The 21,249-nt window shown below is 42.1% G+C and overlaps 1 protein-coding gene across 7 annotated transcripts in view; it reads left to right on the top strand.

Moving 5' to 3' along the window:
• The first annotated feature begins 8,033 nt into the window (after window positions 1-8,033).
• Window positions 8,034-21,249, top strand: part of LOC118251421 (proteinase-activated receptor 2-like) — a 57,744-nt gene continuing 44,528 nt past the window's right edge. For 2 of the 7 annotated variants that reach the window (XR_007709249.1, XM_035553498.2), the window contains exon 1: window positions 19,919-20,348. Coding sequence is in view for 4 of the 7 variants with exons in the window: in XM_035553498.2 (XP_035409391.1) it covers window positions 20,270-20,348 (79 nt within the window). In the remaining 3 variants the exon portion in view is untranslated. Of the gene's footprint in view, window positions 8,166-8,729; window positions 8,912-12,541; window positions 14,804-19,918; window positions 20,349-21,249 lie in introns of those variants that run through there. The other 5 variants (XM_050716239.1, XR_004779810.2, XM_035553496.2 and 2 more) reach the window with 5 other exon arrangements.

Raw genomic sequence — 21,249 nt, 5'->3', positions numbered from 1 at the left:
CCCCTGTCACTGCCTAGTCAGTGCTCAGTCCAGAGAAAATTTCTGGTCTTTGTTGCTGAGGCTTCTGTTAGATTCAGCACCTACAAATTTTGCGCTTATCTTGGTTTTGGTTTCATGGGCATGTGTGTAGGGTGTAGCAGCCAATTCTCTAAAGAATTGTAACTGTTTTTTAATTGAAGGAAAGTTGTCACACCCTGCAGTTTCAGTGAAGCTTGGCACATCCTAGACCAGCTTTGCCAAGTGTGTCAGAAATACTCATTCTGCAACAGTAATTTTGTAAAATTCACTGCCTGGTAGAAAGCACGACTACATAACCCTCAAAACACTGTTTTGCAGATGCCTTTCTTTCACATTATTCTTACTGTATTTCTCATCAAGTACTATGACTCCACAAATGAGCAGGCCTGTAAAAAGGTAGTAGTAGAGAAAATTTCTCAACCATTTAATGAAATAAATTTATCTTCCAATCTAGCTAGAGGATATGGCAATTTTTAATAGCCATGAGACTCGCACCGTAATAGCTTTCACTGTTGTATTCAAATGATTTTCCCTTCTTTTCATTGAATCTTGTACTGGATTGCAGACCATTTTATCCTCTGAAGTTCTACTGTGCTTTTAACTCTGTGCAGCTCTCGTAATTTCTCAGTCAGTACCAGAAACAGGCTGTCTTCCTACTTGAATGGACATGACCCAATGGACAATCCTAGGACGCCTCTCCCTCTGTATACACCTTGAAGTCCCCTCGCTGAATGGGGAGCTGAATGGAAGAAAAGCATGCATGCCTCCGCACATGGGAGAGGTTTTGTAATTTAGCCCATTCCCACTGAGGAAAGAACTGAGATGCCTAAACTGAGGAGTACAGCCTTTAGTGCTCCTGCGCAGAAAAGGAGCCCCTCTCAGTCTTGTCACTGTACTTTGGTTATGGTGACTCCACTCCCCTCTCTTCCCTTTCACCAGGCACTCAGGAGGCACACAGCAATGCCATTCCCTAGGAAGTTCTCCTGTCTCCCAATGCAGTAGGAACAAGTCCTCTTCGCAATTCTGTCTTTATTTTATCATCTAGCCAAATATCCATAAGTACCTGAGTTCTAACAGTGCTGTTACCCATAACACCCACAACATAAGTGGCTTAGTCAGATGATTGTGTAACAGCAGCTGTCATAATGAGTCAGAAATGCCATCATTCACAAGTATATTAACAAAACAAAGTTATTGGCCATGAAAACCTTTGTATCTAATAAATGGTTAGTCATTCCAGCTCTATCTACATTGATCCCTGGTTCTGAAGCCCAGATGGTTTGGAAATGTCAAGATGATAAATAGATCCACAGCTAGCATATATGCTTTGAGCAGGATCAGGGATTACCCTCTCCTCCTGTAGCCAAGGAATAGGTTCAGCTATCCCATTCCTGTGGTCTGTGTGGCAACAAGCATAGAAAATCCTAATGGAGGTCACAAAGAGTATCCAGGCATCTCACGGCAATATGCTCCTACTAGTAACTATAGGAGGAGTGGCAACGCTCAAGTGATCATCACTAAAAATCAGATAGAAAGAAGGCTCTTCAGGAAAGCATTTGTATATCAGCTTCCCCCAAGATAGAATCAGCTGTCTCTGTGTCACTCTTCACTGATGCCTGTCTAACCTGTTTCCAGAAACCTTCAGTGATGGAGACTTCATAGCCTGCCTCAACATCTGTTGCCAGTCTCTATATTTCTCCTCTCCTCTCCCTTCTTCTTCAATCAGATTTTATATATTTAATGGCCTTTCAAATTCGCCTTAACAGATTGTTTCCTAGACCTCTTGTCCTCCTTCCCTAGCCTTTCTGTTTTGTTCTGTATCTTTCCTGAAATACAGTGCCCACAATGTACTCCAGATGATGCTTTGCAGATGTTGAATACATTAACTTGGCTCATTATCCAGCCTGTACTCTTCCTGCTACATCTAGTACGATGTTTGTCTTTTTTTTTTTTTTTTCCCCCAACTGCATGACGTAGCTGACTGATAATCTGCTTTTGTTCCCCTGCATTCCACTCTGGAGACAAAGCTAACTGGGACTTTGAAGCTCAGTGGGGGAGGATCTGGTTCAGTATAGGCAACTCTTTTGATAAGCAGCCCTGTAGACTAATGAAGTTTCTCAAGTACAAGCACAAGTGTGAGAAATCTGGCTGTAGAGGAATCCAAACCCAAATTAATGGTCAGCTCCACAGATTCTCTGAATTCATCTGCCTTAGAAGAAGGCTCATGCATACTGCTTTGTAATGACGTCTTCATGTGTCATCACTGATCAAACAGAGGAAGTATTTATGCTCATCTCTTGAGAACTGTCTACCAGTAAAAACTAGTTATTTAAGTTCTCTGTCTTGCCATTCTGCTTGTTGTAGCAACAGTGAACAGAACTATTGGGAGTAAGAAGTTTTTCCCTTTTAATTGTACTGGAGCTTCTTTAACACTCCATCCACTGCCAGCGACCTCTACACTACGCAAACTGAACACACCACAGGCTCAGAAAGCACTGCTGGGAAAACTTATCCTGTATCTGAACAGAAAAACTAAAATATTGCTATCTCTAGGTCTGAATTTAATACGCCACAAGCATTAAGGCAATTGCATTAAAATAGATACACAAGAAGACAGAAATCTGTCCTTTTGTTCAAACTGTGAGGGCAACAGACTGTTCAGGGGGCTGGGTGCATAAACTGAAGTCACTGTTCATACCTTTCCTTTTTTGGTCCTTTCAATGAAATAAGTACTATTTACAGGATTATGGTCCCCAGCCAAATTCAGAAGACAGTCCTTTTTTTTTTTTTTTTCTTTTAATTCCAGTCATAACTGGTCACTAGTAAAGCACATGATGAAATGAGAGTTCCCCAAACTAATTCATCACAGTTTTCTTTATGTCACATATCAGGATTTAGTAATGTGCATTTTTCCTGGATGATCTGAAAGTTAGTATTTTTATTTTGTAAAGCACTTTGAGATAATTGTCTTCCAATTTAAGCACAAAAATATGGATTTTTCAAGCCTTTTGAAACCAATTAATAACTACAATTTGTGTCACCTAATCCATATGCCTCAATTCTATTGAAGTCCAACCCCAAGAAAGGATCAGATGTGATATTTTCATCCCTTAGAAGTTAATGGCTAAAATCCCATTAGCCAGGTCCTTAATACCTATTTCTAACATGGTTATGATTGAAAGCTTCAGACTGATGAGCTGCAGATGATGGCAACTATCCACTAGCATCAACTGGAACCTTACTTCCATTATGACAGAAATATTGAGATAAGAAATCATTCTGAGGAATGACATTAGCTGAGTTAAAACTGAGAATGTACAAATATGAATAAGAGAACATCCTATCTTTGATAGTTTAGATGTATTTGACTGCTGAAAATCAATAGAAGGCACTGATGGTGTATTTGGGTACAGGTTTACTGTACCCAAAGTAAGAGGCCCCAAGGCCTTTAGTACTGTCAAGTGGGGAAGGAATCCTGCATCCTGCAGCAGGGAAGACACTTCACAGTATCACCCGATCCATTTTACCGTCACAGGAATACTTACAGGTGGGTGGGGAACAGAACAGAAAGGTGTACCCAGCAGCACATTTCCTGGTTGCCTTCTGTGCACTGTGAGCTCTGTGTCAACAACTCAGGGTTGGCACTGGCACAGTGCTGGCATCGCTCCAGGCTACCTCCTCATTTCTTCACTTCAGACTGTTTTCTTTTCTTCCTTATGGTGAGCTGAATGTGTGTTTTGATAGCACCCAGAAAAGTCAAGCAAAAACAGTGCACCTACTGAGTAAGCCACAAGGCAATCCTTGCCCTGAAGAGCTGATAATTGCCATCCAAGAGGATTTATTATGAGGATTATAATAATTACAGCTTTTTTACTTTTTAATGCTGGACTTAGTTACGTGAAAATCCAGTTTTTGTTTTAAAATTGTAAAAGTCCTTATTTTCCCAGAGGAAATGAAAATACTTTAAAAATGCATCTGTGTCTATTCTAGTGACTCCAGCTACAAACAATAAATGAAAAGGTGATGCTTGCTACTTGTAAAGCAGTATGAGACTGGGCAGGGACACTCAGCACATTCCTTTAACTCTTGAATACAGGCACACTGTTACCACTGTTTAGTTTTCAGCAGATGTGGTTTTGTTTTGCTTTGTTTTTTTCCAATTGCCTGGTATGTGGTAGTATTTTGGGAGCTAAAGGGAGAGATTTAAAAAATAAATAAATTAAAAAAAAAGAAAAAGAATACATACTCATTAAAAAGCCATAAACTATGAAGCACAAATGAAGGAAAAAAAAAAGTGCATTATTTTACAGCTCCATAATCAAGTACTCTAAGACAGGCTGCTCCTGCTGGCGGGTTGTGGTAAGAGCCATTCTGTTACAAAGTTAGTGACAGAATAGGGGCATGTGTTGCTCCTGAGTACCTCTTGAGCATGAGCCCAGAAATCTTGCAGAGTTTTGCTATGTGATAATTGTTCACTTCACTGTTGAAGGCACTCAGGAGGTTAAAAGCGATGCACAGATCTTCCCTCAGCATTTTTATTTCACATTTTTTAAGATCTTGTAGTGTTCAGTCATATCCTGCCTTGTCACTGTTAATAAGTAGGATGAGGGATGCCAGTGTGCCAATGAACGCTTAAGTATATTAAGTAAAGAAGAACAGTTTCCCCAGGAGAAAATGAAAATGTCCAGGGATTTCAGTATCTCTTACCTTGGAAATAGGAGCACTGTGTTAGGATAAGGAGGTATAAGGCCTGAAAACCCTTTACACATTGATCCCAGGTCTTTACAATTCTTAAAGTCCTGTGTAAAAGAGAAAAAAATATGCTCCTCTTCCTACTCGTTCTGCATAAGTTTTCTTTTTGGAAGTAGACTGAGAGTGATGAAGAGCTTAGTTTTGCCACAGCCAGTAATGCGAAGCTGAACCAGGGTTTTCTGTGTTAGATATCTGGCATCTCTCACACGGGGCAGGCTGTACCCTTGCCCTGACCAGAGCTCCTTGGCATTGCTGGCACCAGCCAGGTACCTGCACGAATCCCACCCCAAAGCAGAGATGTTTTTTTCCCATTTTGCTGTTTTTGTGTTCACTCTGGAGCTGGATGTCAGAGCAGAGACAGAGGGACACATTGTCCCCAGGCTCCACTTGTACAGATCACCTCGACCTCTCCTATTCCACAAGAGGATACAAACAACTCCCAGTAAGGCCAAAAGGAAACTGTTTTTGGAGAGACCGCTCCAGGGGTTCACTCAGAGGTTACAAGTATTCATGTCTGAGCTGGCTGGGGCTGCCTCCTGCCTGCTCCACTCCATGTAAGAGGTCTGAAGCCAGATATCATGATTTTTAGCTCTTTGGTAGAGGTCTTCATCATGAACCGCCACCTAATTACCTTCCATAAATCCTTCAAAACTTCATACAATACTTCATTGTAGACTCCTACGACCTGTACCAAGTATTTAATTAAATACTTTAAATGTAATTTATCTCTTTAAGTAGAGGTAAATTAATCCTGTTTCAATTATTTTTGTGGGTAGGCTGTGATATGCATGTTATAAAAAAAGAAATCTTTCACCAACTCAGGAAACATAATACAGGAATGACTCCATCCTAGAAAAACCAGCTCAACCAGCTTTTCTGCCAAACTATTAACAAACCTAAACACAGTGGGGAGAATAAACTCCAAAATTTTCCTTGGTTTGAATCCCTGGTATTGCAGTAGACAAAAATTAGGTAGAAAAGCCTTGTGGTTCATTTTGCAGAAAATGAACCAATTCACAGCAAGAAGGATGGCATTAAAGCTGTCATCACCAACTGATATGTTGAATCGGATATGGGGAATTAACCTTTGAAATTCTATGAGTATAGCTTTCACCAATCAAATATTTGTGAAACATTTAGACTTTCTTAATTCTTACCCCTGCGCTCCTAATTAATTTTCCATCAAACCCATCAATGATAGTTAATACACTGAGTACTTTCAACAGCCATGCAGAATTTCCATGCAATTAAAATAAAAGCACTCTTGCACTTCAGCATTTTATACCATTTTGAAAAACAAACAAACAAAAACAAAAACAAACAAACAAACATTCATCAACTGCCAGAGGACTATATCGATGTAAGATCACATTCTTTACGGGTAAAACTATTAACCGTATTGTAAAATGTGAAAGGGATGAGGGATTGACAAATTCACATTCTGCACGTCAGGCAGGGTATTACATGTCACTTCTGCATATTAAAGTTTTTGCTCACATAGTTTTGGGTTGTGCGGTGATTTCATGGATCAGGGTCAACAGGGTGACCCAGGCTGAAACACACCTCCGCACCCGGACCACGTAGTGAGTGACCACCCTGATATTTCCCTAGCTGAGTAATGCACAGGCAGTTACTACATAGGACATGTTTTAACACAAGGTGAGTGAAGGCATCTGACTGAAACCCCTTAGCCAAAGAACAGCCAGAGGGGCAGGTGGCTCACAGTCCCACAGCAGCCACACAGTGCAAAGTGGGACAACATCCTCTGGGGCAGGGAGCTCAGGCTCCTCTGACATTACTGCAGATGGACACAGCAGAGTGGGAGAAGGTAGCATCCAACCCCTACACCCAGAGAAGTATTTACTGCGTCCAGGTCCAGTGGGCTGGAGACTGGATTTAGCCAAGGAAGCTGGTGGGTGTGAGTTCATTGCAGAGCCTGAGGGAACTTCCCCTGGAGTGGGGAAGTCTGGCAGGTGAGGAGACCTCCAATCTCATCCAGCCAAAACAGTACTCAGCTGGGAGCTGGAGATGGAGGAAGGGAAAAGTAGCTTCTCACTCAGAAAGAGCCAGAACAGTGAGCTTTATCAGAGAATCCAAATCTTGCTTCCACTTTGTGCATCCCCCAAGATGCAGAGCAGTTTTCAGCAGTAGGGAAAAAGGAAAGGTGTCTTGACTCTGTGCCTTGCAGCGATGGCTCCGCATTTGCAGTGGGCTCCTGTATTGCCCTGCTGTGCTCAGGAGATCAGAGCAGGACTGCTAGGTACAGTATTGTGTGCAATCACTGTCTCCTGCCACCCCCAAAGGAAGCCTGGGCAGACACAGAAACAAAGTAGCATTCAGAAGCTGCAGCAAGGCTGAAGAATTTTCTTCCTCCTTTCATGGCCCTTCACAAAACACTAAGGGTGAAAATGGTCGCTGTGCACATGCAGCCAATCACTTGCAAACCCTAGCCACTCTGTTCCCCACATTTCTAAGCACACGTTGACTAAGGTTATAGATGCTATGAGAATGTTTGCATGAGACTACTACATAGCTGTAGGTTAGATGTTTGGCAAGTTTCAGCTAAATAGAATAACAAATATCATTAAACCTGCATAATAATTATAGCTGTTTTAAATGCTAGCTTTTTCTGGGGGGTGGGTAGCATGGTGGTCCTAAAGTTCAGGCCAAATGACTGCATTGGATATGATAAGGAGTTTGTGGCTTTCACCAAGTTGTGCAGACAGTGGAAGGTGGGCCGAAAAGCTGGAGGAGATGAGACAGGTTCCTGCTCTGCTGAACAAACAACGTGAGAACAGCTGGATGGCTGTGTGGGCAGCATGTGACTCAGCATCGCTCTGTAGATCTCCTCCTCACGTCCTTTCTTAGCAAGGGCAGTTTGCAAAAAGTTTTCTGGAGTCCTGGCCAAACGGCAAACTTTTTCCATTAAACTCACTTCATTTTGGATGCTGTTCTTTGCTTCTAAACAGACCACAACCATGCTGATAAAATACTTACAAAAATGTTCCCTATCTCTGTGTTTTTTTTAACAAATATCCTAAGCAGTACAAAAGCAGTCCCCTTTCACCTCAATGACAATGATCACAGGAATTCACAAAAAGCAATTTGCAAACCACTTGAACTATGGTGGAACAGCATATGTTGAAGCTAGAGGGATGTGTCACTGAAACTATGAAAAGACCAAATATGCTCAAAACCAGACAGACAGACACATCCCTTTCATATCAGAGTGCCTCAGAACTAAGGCAAATGATCACACTATTCAAAGGAAGGCCCACTGGCCTGGATGCCATCCGCATCTTCCAAGGAACTTATGGAAATTTCTTGTATCCCCATCATCCTTTGGCAAAGAGCTCTACGGATTTCCTGGCTGCTGGTTGTCCTCTGCACAATAGGTTTGAAGCTGACTCTCAGTATTTGAGTAGATGGCCCCAGACCCTAGTTCTGCACTGACAGAGGTTGCAAACGGCAACTGACCGCCCACAGTGTTGTCTTTATTTCAGATTCAAGAGTTAATGCCTGCTCTGTCAGCTTTTATTGAGTAACTTCATCCTGAAGTTACTCAACATTTTCAAAGATGCACCATAAATATTGTTGGAATTTGTCATAGCCTAAATTGTAAATGTGACTGTACACATTGTCTATTATTCCCAGATGTAGAAGTTAAAAACTAGATTGAACAGGATTTAAAGTTAAGAGGCATGTATGTCTATTGCTTAACTTCCTTCTATTTAATTTATCAGCATAAAACTGCAACAGAAAAAAATACTAGTCTCTGCCAAACAAGGCAATCCCAAAACAGTAATTATTTCTTTTTACTTGCAATGTGGCCTCTTGAATGCTAATTTCACATACTGCTTAAATTGTTGTAAGCCAGGACTGCAGCCACATGAACTGCCTGACCTCTCAGTGCCCTTGGACATTTGTGCATGTCTCTGAAACACTCCCTCTTTTATGCCAACACAGGCACGCAAACAACAGACTGGAGGACTGATCTTGGTGAAATTCTGCCTCTGATTGGATTCATTTCCAAGGGCCCCTGTGAGGCTGTAGGGACGTATGGGCCAGCAGAACCGGGGAAGAGTGGGACAGTGCAAGTCCACGCACATGCTGAGAAAAGAGAAAGCTATAACCTTAAAAGGTATTTATACTTTTCACCCTTAATCCTACCAGATGGTTATTGTCATATTTCACTGTCATAACTACTATAAAAGTTTTAATTTCCAGGTCATTCTTTTTCATTTCTAATTTAGATCACTCGTAAATTAAGAACGTATTAGTAAAACATGATGAGACACCAGAAAATATCACAGATACTGACAGATCAGCTAAATGGCCAAGTCAAATGCTCTAAGTGGAATTCATAGTCAGAGGTTAATAAATGTGTTATTTTGTTACAAGGAAGGCATCTACAATTAGTCAGGAAATGTGGTTAATATACTATATTTCACACATGCAAGTTTCAGTGCAATTCGGACTAGCAGCGTAACAACCTTCAGAAAATACAGAATAAAAAATGATAGATGCTGCACAAATGTTAGATTCAGTTCCCTTTCCCATTTAGGAAAATAATATTATGATTCAACAAATCATTTATTCATCTCAAAGCATTTACTACTTTTATTGGTCATTATAAATACTGATTTTCAAGGAAGACTCAGACAGGTCCTAAAAATAGAGATTTGATTAGGTAATCATAAATTTACAGACATTTAGTATTAGAGGGTTTTCAGATCTGGAAGTTTTGTTTTTAAGCCTGGAAAACAGTTCCAATGCTGGAAAAAATCATATAATTTTGACATGAGTCAGCACTGTTCTGAGTGAATGTCAAATGTCCATCTGTTCTGAACTAAAAGCTTGCCAATGAAACTTCCTGTGAAGCTCTCAGAATTCATTTCCACTTTGTTTTTTGTAAACATTAATTGGAATCTAAAAAGACACTCTGGTTAGACAGTATTAGCAAACATTTAATGGCACAGGCAATATCTGACAGTTGCCGATAATTTCTTGGATATTGAATCCTGGCTTCCTCTCACAACTGAGAACGGCATTATTGCTTGGGGGAAGTCCTAAGTTCCTAGGGAGCCATTAACAATTTCCAGCCAGAGTCCATCCCTCCAAATGCTGTCCCAGGCGTTATCTACACCAAAGTGTTTACATAATATCCATAAAGCTGAGGTAATTGAAACCAACACTTGAAACTGAAGCAGGCAAGATACACGGGCCAAATCACAGCTCAGATTCTGACGCCATTTCACTTCTGCAGTTCAGCGTGCGTGAAAGCACAACCTGCCTTTGACTGACAATGACTTTGCTGCAGTATACCTACAGCTTTAACTTGTTGTGCATGTCATGACAGTTTATTTCAAGGACCTGCAAGAATGGTTGCATAGACAATTTGGAGACCCTCTCACCTGCTGTCAGAATCTTTTTATCTCCTCCATTTTCTGTAGAATATTGCTACTCTCTTTCACAAAGAGCAGTTGGCATTTTGGCCATGGAGTCTCACTGTCCCTTACTTGTGCTGTTCTGCCTCCTTCGTACCAGTTCTGATCCCCTGGGAAGCAGGACTGCTATTCATTACCACTACACCTCTTCTGCATTAGTTATCATTTTCCTAGCTCTTAGATTAGAGAGCGTTTTCCTATCTATCTCTTGATTCAAAAAAAATGCCGTCTTTGGCACAGGGGACGTGGTGGGACTATGAAGCTGGAAGTGCCACTCCCTCTTTTGATAGCTGATTTACCTTTAGACAAATAAAGGTAGCCAGCTTCTGAAGTCTCAGTCTTTATGTTTTTCTCTTTCTCTGTCTGAGTGTTCTTCCTGATATGACTCTTCCTCCACACATCCATGTGTCCCCACTTCTACTTTCCTCCTCTGTAAGTTTGTCATGGATCTGCTTAAGCATTGAACAGTATGGTGGAACTCTGGAAAGCTCTCAACAGGTGAAGGGATCTTGAGGGGAAAAAAAAAAAAAAAAAAGGCATTTCCAGGTCACCACTCAGAAGACATTGTTTTTTTACCTTGGCTTGTGAATTCTCTTTCTATTGGCTTGCCTTTGCTAAAAGTGAGCTAGAAAAAAATCCTCTTCTGATAGTGTTCGGGGGATTGTAGCATGAGGAGTAGTAACTGTGTGCTAGCAGAAGAAAAACACTAGAAAAATATGCATGTTTCTACTGAACTGTGAAACTTTAGAGGCCAGTGAATGCAGATGCATCAGGCAGGCAATGTCATTCTTCAGGCTGGCAGCACAAGGAGAGAGAATGCAAACAACCAAAGGCAGGAGTGAAGGTAATGGTCAGGCTAGTAACTACATTAGCATATCTGTAGGTTATTTCTCCAGTGGGTTATACTTGCTACAGATTAGTAATTCTGAGACATATGCCCACAAGGCAGAAAAGGAATCAGTTCAAAAAGTCATGATAAAACCAGAAGAGCATCTCGTATTCGTTTGCTTATATGGCATTCTCCCAACCTGGATTAGGTCAACACATGCAGAAGGATCAACCCTTAGAGATTGTTTTTAACCACATCACTTAAATGAAGAATTATTTATTTAAACTTTTAACCTGACTGCCCAGGAAGTGAGGGGAGAACACAATGTATGCCTCTAGCACCCTAATAAGCACTTGGTTTTTCAGACATCTATGTTCTATATGTAAAATAAGCAAAAGCACCAACAATAAATCAAACAATTTCCCACTTATCCCTCGAGGGATAAGTCACACACAACTATGATGGCATCTGTTGCATACATACGATTAGTTTCTTATAAAGCTTTCTTGCCAGAGAAAGACTGAAATTTCTGGCAGCACTGATTTTCTGCAGATCCCCTCCCACATTTTCGGCTGTCTCCTCACTTTCCAATGTCTGGCTGCGATTCAGTCAGCTGCCAAATCTCTGAGATCTTAATGTTGTTTTTTTAAGGTGAACAGGTCTGTGGATCAATGACACCCTCTTCTTGTGTTTTATCTCAGACTCATAAAGCACAGCTCTACCCACTGTCCACCAAACTTTATGGGTTTAGTCCTTAGTGCCATAAGAAGATGCTTTACGATTTTCCCTCTGGGCTGACGGGTCAGCTGGTCACAACACTGCTGTCATCTCTGCGTGGTTAGGAAAGAAAAATGCAGAAAGGCTTGTACAAGCTTGTCTCTCCAGTGTGAAAAATAAAAAAAAAAAAAAATAATGATAATAATAACAATAAAAAAAAAAAGAACTCAGCACTCAGCAGGACACCTTGCTATTGGCTGAGTCATGATTGCTCAGAAATGATGAATGTGACCTGAGAATCTGAACTCTTCCCAAACTAGAATCAGATAAGAGAGGGCCTGGATAGTATTTGAATAGCATCTGCGTTTGAACAGAGCCACGAGTGCAAGACCACAACTTGACTCACAACGTAGAATATCATGTGAAATCTTACTGTATTCAGAGGCCCAACAAGAGTAAGATGACTGAGGTCAGTGTAGAGGACTGGGTTTTATTCTGCTAGGGACATTGCTGCAGAGTCACCAATGGCTGGACTGGAAGAGTTACTCAAGGTAGGTGAAGAGTAACTGGAAGAGTTACTCAAGAAGTAGGTGAAGCTTCACCTACTTCTCCTGCCAAGATGAACTATATATACCTACATCATTTCTGTTTGTGTAAAACAAACATAAAATTGCCAGTGATTAGGGCCACGCTGACTCCCTAAGAAGTAAGAGCTTAATACGACTAGTGGCAATTGTTAGAAACTTTTTCATAACATCTAACTCTGCTACCTTTTCAGTCAACCCAGTGAGCACTGAAAACATGTACCAGCCTTGGACATACTTGAATGTGTCATCATGTCTGTCTGTGACCTCGTTTAGGATGAAAAAAATGCTCCAAATATTTTTCAAATATTTCTAATTGTTCACATATTCTCTGGACTTCATTCAGTTTTCTTTACAGAAGACATGGACTGAGCTGAAAATATCCTTCAACAAATAGCCTACTAGTGCTGAACAAAGGAGGTATTTCTTCATATATATCAGACAAAAACACAACTTGCTGCACAACAACACTGTTGACTCTCATTGAGTTTGTGATTCATTGCAATAATTCAGATCATTTTAGGAGGAATTGTTATTTTATACTCTACCCTATATTGTTTCCAGCGCAGATGTAGATGGATTAGACAACAATTGTAATAGACCCATACTGAAGTATGTGTCAATGTCCTTCAAAACAGTTTTACAAACTAGTATGTACAAACAGCAGCTCAACTGAAACAAAAGTGCATGCAAAAGAAAGGAAGCATGTATGCGAAAGAAAGCGTGCATGCAAAACTCGTCCTCAGTTTGGATTATATTCCCCCATAATCATTTAAAATTAATCTGCAGAAGGAAAACCTGAAGATTAGCTGAGGAACCTTTACCTCTTCCTACTGCATAGGGTTAACACTTCATTATACTCATCATTTTGCAATCTTTTGCTGGCACCAGAAAGATTTAGCTTAAAGTTTATGACAAAAACTGTCCCTTGGAACTGGCATGGTTTCACTACATTGCTAAAAAGGAATACAGTGGGTAGAAATGGGCTTTTAAGATTTTTCATAACGCTTGCAACATTTTCAGTTATATAATTAATCATTAAAGTGATACGTTAAAACTGTAACGGTTAATGATCTTAAAAAAGATCCTTTCTTAAAAGTAATTTGGTGTTTGGATAGACCTATAGTATCAATAAAAACTAAGCTACATTTCTGATAAACCATCAATAAACCTCCTACGCAAGATGGACCAATGGGGTTCTGAAAGAGAAAGACATGGAAAATTCCTATCTAATTCAGCATGATTAATATTGTGATTAATTTTCTGCCACATCCTTCCCCATTATATTTCTGCTGCAAATAGGTTGCCTCTCTAAGCGTGTAGCTCTTTAGTAATCTTGTTTCCATTGTCATAAGGTTGACCTTATTTTTAATTCCAAGTGTTGGTGCAAATTCATTTATCAGTGTCTGCTTGCAGGTGACATGCTCTGGAGAATGGCTGGCTATTACAAAGGGCACATTAGCACCTATTCCAACGAACATGCCAACACAATTAACAATGTTGCTTTATGTTGAGCTGTTACTTTTTTTTCCACCCTAAACTGAATAATAAACCCTTGTTTCACTTAGTGCAGGTAACAGAAGGGCAGTAGACACGCCACACACCTTCCTCTGAATTGCTATCTATGCAGGGAGAATAATTCCCCAGTTTACAACAGTAGTAGCATAACAGGTCAGTACCAGCTAAATGCTGGTACCTTGAGAATACCTGTACTTGCGAACAGAGGTATAACAACTTGAGATTACCTGCTTATTCACGAGCACACACTCCATGCAATGCACCACAGAAGAGATTGGATGTAATGTCACCAAACCCTTTTAAGGACACTAAACCCCTTTCAAAGTGCACTTGCACAAGTAGACTGAATCAGGAATGTACAAGAAGACGACATTATAGCATTTCTTAATTTTCAATTACTTGATTTTGTCACCTTAGCATGTTTTTTTTTTTTGTTTTTGTTTTTTTTTAATACATCTGTAAGCATACTTGAAGGCAGATGTACCACAGGGTAAACAAGTGCCAAAACAAGTGCAGAAGCACTGCTTTGTATTCTGCATAGACCAAGCTGTTTTGTGTACTTTGCATGTCCTTTATTACTGCAAGGTTACTGTGAACGGGAGCCACAGGATACTGCTTACAGCAGGTTAGAAAAATCAGGAAGACACCCAATAGCTAGTAAGGGACCACCTTAAATAATCCATACTACCTATCCCTTCATTCAAAACAATGACACCCAAATGCCATAAATTAATATGCTAACCATACTGTCATACCCAGGACTAACACCACCATAGCAAGCTCATCAAACACACATTTACCATGGATAGAATTTCTAAAAATTGCAGGGATCTTGGGGTAGATAAGGTATGAAAGGCAGTGCAAGTGAATTCCTACAGAGTTAAATTAAATGGACCTTTGCTACTAGAGAAATAAAAACAATGTACAGCTGTTGACTATTACCCCTTATTTCCTAGGATCCTGGCTGGACACACAGAGTGTCAAGGACATATGTGACAACCACTATGCAGAACCTTATAAGTCTGCCAGTAAGCCTGACAAGAACTGAGCAGGAAATACTCCAAGACCTATTAAAAGGCTCTGCCAAAAAAAAAAGGGGGGGGGACGGGGGGTGACAGACTGCTTAAGATGACAGTTTCTGACATTTTAGGAATAAGAAACAAGGAGGAAGGATAGAGAACTTCATTGTACTGAAGTTTTAAAAATGAAATTATTCTCATTCTTTTATTCAAATCAAACTTAAACCTCTCTCCTTGAGCCCTAGTACAACTGCACAAATTGAAGCATATTTTAAGTGCTTGTGCCATCACTGCAAGACATACTGATTTTTAAAGTTAGGAGATTTTTATTTCCTCTCCCTTCCAAAAAATTCTTTTGCACTTGAATAATTAAATAAAACAATCCATATGTTTGTGTAAGGCATATGATACAAATAGTCATCCCTTACCTTTTTCCCCAACAGACACATGATTGGATTACAGTAAACCACTTGCTAAAAAACACACTGGCTGACCAAACTCAGAAGTTCACAGGGTGACCCAAGCACAGAAACCAAGCTCTGTATATTGAAAGTGTTCCCATCCCCTTATCCTAGCACAAGCAACTGTACTAGTACTGACAATTACCTTGCAATGAAGACACATCCACTTCTCAGTTAATAAAGGGGTACGAAGTATGTTTGAGAAAGTAACATATCTTCGGGATTAAATCACACCTTTATGACATTAAAAATGAATTACAGATGCAAGGTGCACAAGCCCTGCAAAACAGTAAGTCCCCTCCAGAGCCCCCATGCTGAACTGTGTTATTACCACCACATGCAGCAGATACTCAAAAAGAGAGGGAGAGTACATTGTCAGTTACGCCCTTTGCCCAAAGATGCACAAAACTTTCCTGATAACATGCCCCAGCCAACCATTGGTAGAGCAGGGAGTTATGAGCTGCTGGTAACTTTTGTTTTTGTCATTTTGAATATGCTTTAAGAAAAAACACTGCCATGGCACAAGTGATGCATGTGTTCAAAGCTCCCTTCATCCACTGTATAAAGTGGCAAGTTGATTCGTCCTAACTCATTATATTTCTAGCAGAAAATAGGTATACATAACACACATGTATATATAATGCTATGTATATGGGTGTATATAACTATATGTATCTGTATATGTAGCAGAAAATTTGCATAGCAGTAAAAAAAAAAAAAAGTACCAATTTGTAATAGAGGACTGAGGTTTAATTGTAGAATATCTGGGTTGGAAGGGACCCACATGGACCATCGAGTCCAACTCCTGGGTCCCCAGTAGACCAACAAAAATAACCCACAAAACATCAGATCATGTGTCTCAGAGTATTGTCCATGTCTTGAACTCCAGCAGCTCAGTGTCATGACCGCTTCTCTCAGGAGCCTCTTCCAGTGCCTGACCACCCTCTCGGTGATGAACCTTTTCCTGATATCCAGTCTGAACCTTCCCTGTCACAGCTTCAAGCCATCATCGTGGGTCCTAATAAGCACCTAAAGTTGCATACTTTTCTTCTTTTGGTGGTTTGAATAGGTGAAGAGGTGGTTTGAAGAGGTAATTTGAATAATGGCAAAAACATGTCTACTTTCTACTATACACTTTCCACGTCATAACTGAGAACTAAATTGTAGACTACAAATTGGTAATCTTCCTAGAATTTTTTATGCCTGCTGAAAATGTTAACTAGGAACACTGACCTGATAAATGTAAATAAGTAGAACAAAACCAGAGCAAATGCCTTGCTAGCCACACATAGATCAAGCACTAGAAACTGCTGCTTAAACTGCTCATGACCACTACTTTGTTGAAAGGCAGGTTGAGAGTTCTCCAACACTAAAGCTACCTGACACTCTTCTATAACTTCTATTTTTAATTACCTGTGAATCTCATGAGATTTTGAAAGATGATCTTTATGTCAATTACATGTTTCTGAAACTCCTCTGAACACCTAGCCAAGCTATAAACTTCTGTTAGCTTGTTTTCCTTCCACACAGAGGCTAAGTTCAGAGTTGCATTTCCAGAAGATGCATAGGCAATGATGCTTGCTTCTACACAGAGCCATGGAACTTCTCCAGCTGCAGCTCTGACCCATCATGGGAGAGTCTATAGCAAATTTTGTTTAGTGACAGAAATGTATTCTTTTCTCTTTTGTTCTCAGTCCCTTTTCTTGTTGCTAGATCCAGGCTCTCTGCTTGAATGTAAAGGGGACAAAGAGACAGACTGGACAGAGTAAACCAAGAGAAAATGGACTGTGAAAACTGGAACTGGGTGATGGCAGACAGCAGGAGAGCACTGGCTAGAGCAGACACTAATGAGAGAAGGACTGAATACTTCAGGCCTGAGAGGGAAAACATTAGAAAATCGAAACCAGCGCATATGTACATGCCTGTTTGAAAGGGAGATTAGATAAAAAAAACAGTTGGGAAGACTACAGCTCATCTGACAAGGTGATTAGGAGCAGGATACTAAGTACCCATGAAGCAGTCTGTAATGGCAAAGTAAACAAAAAAAGCACTGCAAGTGAGAAAGGAGACAGGGAGGAAGTCTGGAGGGATGGGCTGACTTTCCTGGTGCTCAGCAGGGGGGTTGAAACTAAGATGAGAAGTCTGTAAGCAGACTTAGCTGGGTGGATGACACATAGGAACCAACAGGTACTGTGAGTGATGACAAATAAGAAAAAAATCATGCTTTGAGTAAGGAGTGACTTATAACAAAAAACTCAAAAAAGAGAAGCCCTGGAGCTCAACTCAGACACACAAAACTTCCAAGCACATTTATCTTTCTTTATACTCCCTTATCTGTCTTTGAAACGAGAATAATGCAGACTTCCTACACACGTAGTCAGACTTCATGAGCATCACAGTACACAAAAAGAACAATTCTGTCTTCAGAGCAGCATAGAACAGAGTACATTCGTAATATACTTATTAAAAAGGAAAAAAAAAAAAAAAAGGAAAAAAGCAACAAGTTTATTACCAACTGAACACTGAGCATTCTGCAGACTAACCAAGGAAGGTAGGAAACTACTGCTGTAACTCAAAAGCCACCTACTTGTCTAGAGGTGTGAATTAGAGCTGAACATGTTTTAATTTTGGAATTTGGCAACTTGCATGCCTGATTTTTACAAACCCCAAAACACTCTTAAAATTCATATTTACGTATATAAATTGAAAACAATTCTGGCATTGCATTACATTCAGTTGTATTACTCTTGAAATAAGTATTTGCAAAAATAAAGTCGGTGCTCCCTGAGCCTAAGAGAGGCTGATAATGAAAGCATCCCTTTCCTGTGCTGGGTTACCCATACAGTACCACAAATGTAATAGGTTAAGCAAACATTACACATTTTCCTACCTGTTTTTCATTTGACAACACAATGAAAAATGGTTCGAAACTTGGCAAACACAAAGGAATACTTTGAGTCAGCAGGAGTTACACTGTCCCAAAGAAACACCCCTTTAGCCCCAGTCCTCACTAGCACATCCCTATTCCCAACCGGCTCCTTCCAAGGCACAGTTCAGCGAAAATCATGACAGTCTGTAGTGGGTTTATGTGGCAAGCTTTTGGTAGTGGAAAGCTGCAGAGGTGGCTTCTGTGAGAAGAATCCAGAAGCTGCCCCATGTTAGAAAAGGGCCTGTTTCAGCTGGCTCCAAAAGGGACCCACCGCTGCCCAGGGCTGAGCCAACAAGTGGTGTTGTTTGTGCGTCTGTGAAAGCAGATTTAAGAAAGAAGAAAAAAAAGAAAATTGCTGCACAACAGCCACTGGGAGAGTGAGGAGTGAGAACCAGCCCTGCAGACCCCAAGGTCAGTGAAGGAGGGGGAGGAGGTGCTCCAGGTGCCGGAGCTGAAGTTCCCTCTGTAGCCCCTGGTGTACTACAGCAGAGAAGATCTCCACGCTGCAGCCTGTGGGGGAGCCTCTGGTGGAGAAGGTGGACCTGCCCTGAAGGAGATTGTGGCCTATGGAGAACGCTCTCCGGAGCAGATTCCAGGCCGGAGCTGCAGCCCGTAGAGAGAGGACCATGCAGAGGCAGGTGGCCTGGCAGGAGTTGCTGCCCATGGGGGACCCGTGCTGGAACAGCTTGCTCCTGACGGATGGACCCCATAGTACAGACCCGTGTTGGAGCAGTTCTTGAAGAGCTGCTGCCTGTGGGCAGCCCATGCAGGATCAGTTTGGGAAGGACGGCATCCTATGGGATGGACCCACATGGAGCAGGGGCAGTGAAGGAGCAGCAGAGAGTGTTATAGACTGACCGCAACCCCCATTCCCCCAGGCTGCTCGGGTGGAGGAGATGGAAGAGGGTGGATGAGGGGAAGGTGTTTTTAGTTTCTTTCCTTAGTTTCTCACTTCTCTAGCTTGTTAGTAATAGGCAATAAAGTTACTAGTCTCCCTGCTCTGAGACTTTTTTGCCCATCATGATGGCTGTTGAGTGATCTCCCTGTCCTTATCTCAACCCTTGAGCACTTTTCACTGTATTTTCTCCCCCTTTCCCTTTGAGGAGGGGGAGCAAGAGAGTGGTTGTGGTGGAGCTCAGCTGCCACCTGAGTAAAACTACCACACGGCCTTCCAGTAAGTGGCAGGTCAAACAATGCATCACTGGCTGTAACTTCATAAAAATGCTAATTAAACATGCACTTTGCTACTCTTCTAATACAAACTCAACGAACAAACAGCATTACAGAAGCACAATAAAAGCCATACATGGAGCACTCAACACAGGTGATCTGGGGGGATTTCCCCCTCCCTAAACCTCAGACACCTTTTCTTCGAGGCATCATACCCCAAAGACGTCACACCGCACACACAGCCTATTACTTCACTTGGTCCGTCATGCTCCAGGTATGCTGTGCATGACGACTAACCAGATGTACTCCAACGTGATTTCTAGCGCCCCAGAAGACTCCACAGCCATTGCAGGCCACGTCACCCAAAACTTTAAACCTCAAAAGCAGCCCCATGTGCCGGCTTAGTTGAGGGTACAGGCAGGACTCCTCATCAGGCACCTGCCACGGGCGACAGCCTCACCTCCCTACCTACCCTGCGACCGGGCTCAGGTAGCAGTCGGAGAGCAGATTGAGGAAGGGCCGAAACCCCGCAGGATACGCTCGGCCCCGCAGCTGAGGCACCTGCCGCGAGGCAAGGCACACCACGACCCACAGTCCCGCCACAACCCCCCCCAGCCATTTTGGGGCGGACCCCGCGCACCCCGCGGCGGAGTTCGCCCCCGCCATTTTAGGTGCCGCCCCGCCAAGCCCCGAGGGGCGGTCCTGCCCTGCCGGTACCGGTCAGGCCGCACCCTCCGCCCCCTCCTAGCTCAGGTATCAGGCGAAACTGGTCGTGCGTGCGGGACAGGACAGGACAGCAGCGGCCGGAGCGCGGCGGGAGGGACGATGGCTGGGCGCCGCGGGCTGTGCTTGCTGCTGCTACTGCTACTGCTCAGCGCCCTGCTGGAAGCCGTCACGCCCACAGGTGAGCTGGGCAGCGCCGGGCGGGGTGCGAGCCGCCGCTGCGGGCACCGGAGCCCCGCGGCAGGGCTACGGGAGCGGGGCGAGAAACGGCACCGCCGGTGCTGTGGCTGAGGGGGACGGCGGGGCGCAGGGCGAGGCGATGGGGCTTGATCGCGTTGGGGCGCAGCCCGTCGGCACCGGGCAGGGTGCGGGGAGCCCCGAGCAGCGCTGCGGGGTCGGGGCTCGGCCGCGTGGTCGGTCTGAACGAGGCATCGCCAGCATCAGGTGCTGCTGTGCCTCACCTGGTTCTCAGCAACTCGCCTAAAGGTGTGTGTAAGTGAAAGGAAAAGAAAGGAAAAACCCTAGCTTTTCAGATCTGGAAGAAGAAAATCAGGTTCTGAAGTGAAGACGACACAGTCTTTTTTTTTTTTCATTTAAAAAAAAATCTTAATTCTTATTTTTGTTACTTTATATTGCTTTCTGAACGTAAATACCGTTAAAAAAAAAAAAAAAAAAAGAAAACATTCAAATTTCACTACCCTACAGTTCATGTTTTGCCACGTTTTTATAGTAAGCCTCGAAATCCCATTGCCATATCTGTGCACTTTGCACTGTGCCTCTCTGCATTAGTTCCCCCTGTGCCTACTTACATAGTAAAAGTACATGCATAAAGACTATGTAAATATTGAAACCAAGCTCTTGGTAGTTCCTATTTTCTCATCAAATAGACACTAGATATTTAATACGTGGTTATCACCTGCATGGTCAAACCAGTGCATGATGGTATCAGATATTTTATTTTGTTCTGTTGTGTGGTATATTTTGCATCACTTTTTGTGCTACCTAGAACTATTGTAGGTTGTAACAAACGGATGATAGCATCCTTAAAATCTTAAGGCAGTAAAAATCAGTGAGCCATTAGG

The sequence above is a fragment of the Cygnus atratus genome, chromosome Z, assembly GCF_013377495.2.
Source record: "Cygnus atratus isolate AKBS03 ecotype Queensland, Australia chromosome Z, CAtr_DNAZoo_HiC_assembly, whole genome shotgun sequence".
Classification (NCBI taxonomy): Eukaryota; Metazoa; Chordata; class Aves; order Anseriformes; family Anatidae; genus Cygnus; species Cygnus atratus.
Note: the sequence above shows the minus strand (reverse complement) of the source record. Positions and strands in the feature narration are given on the sequence as shown.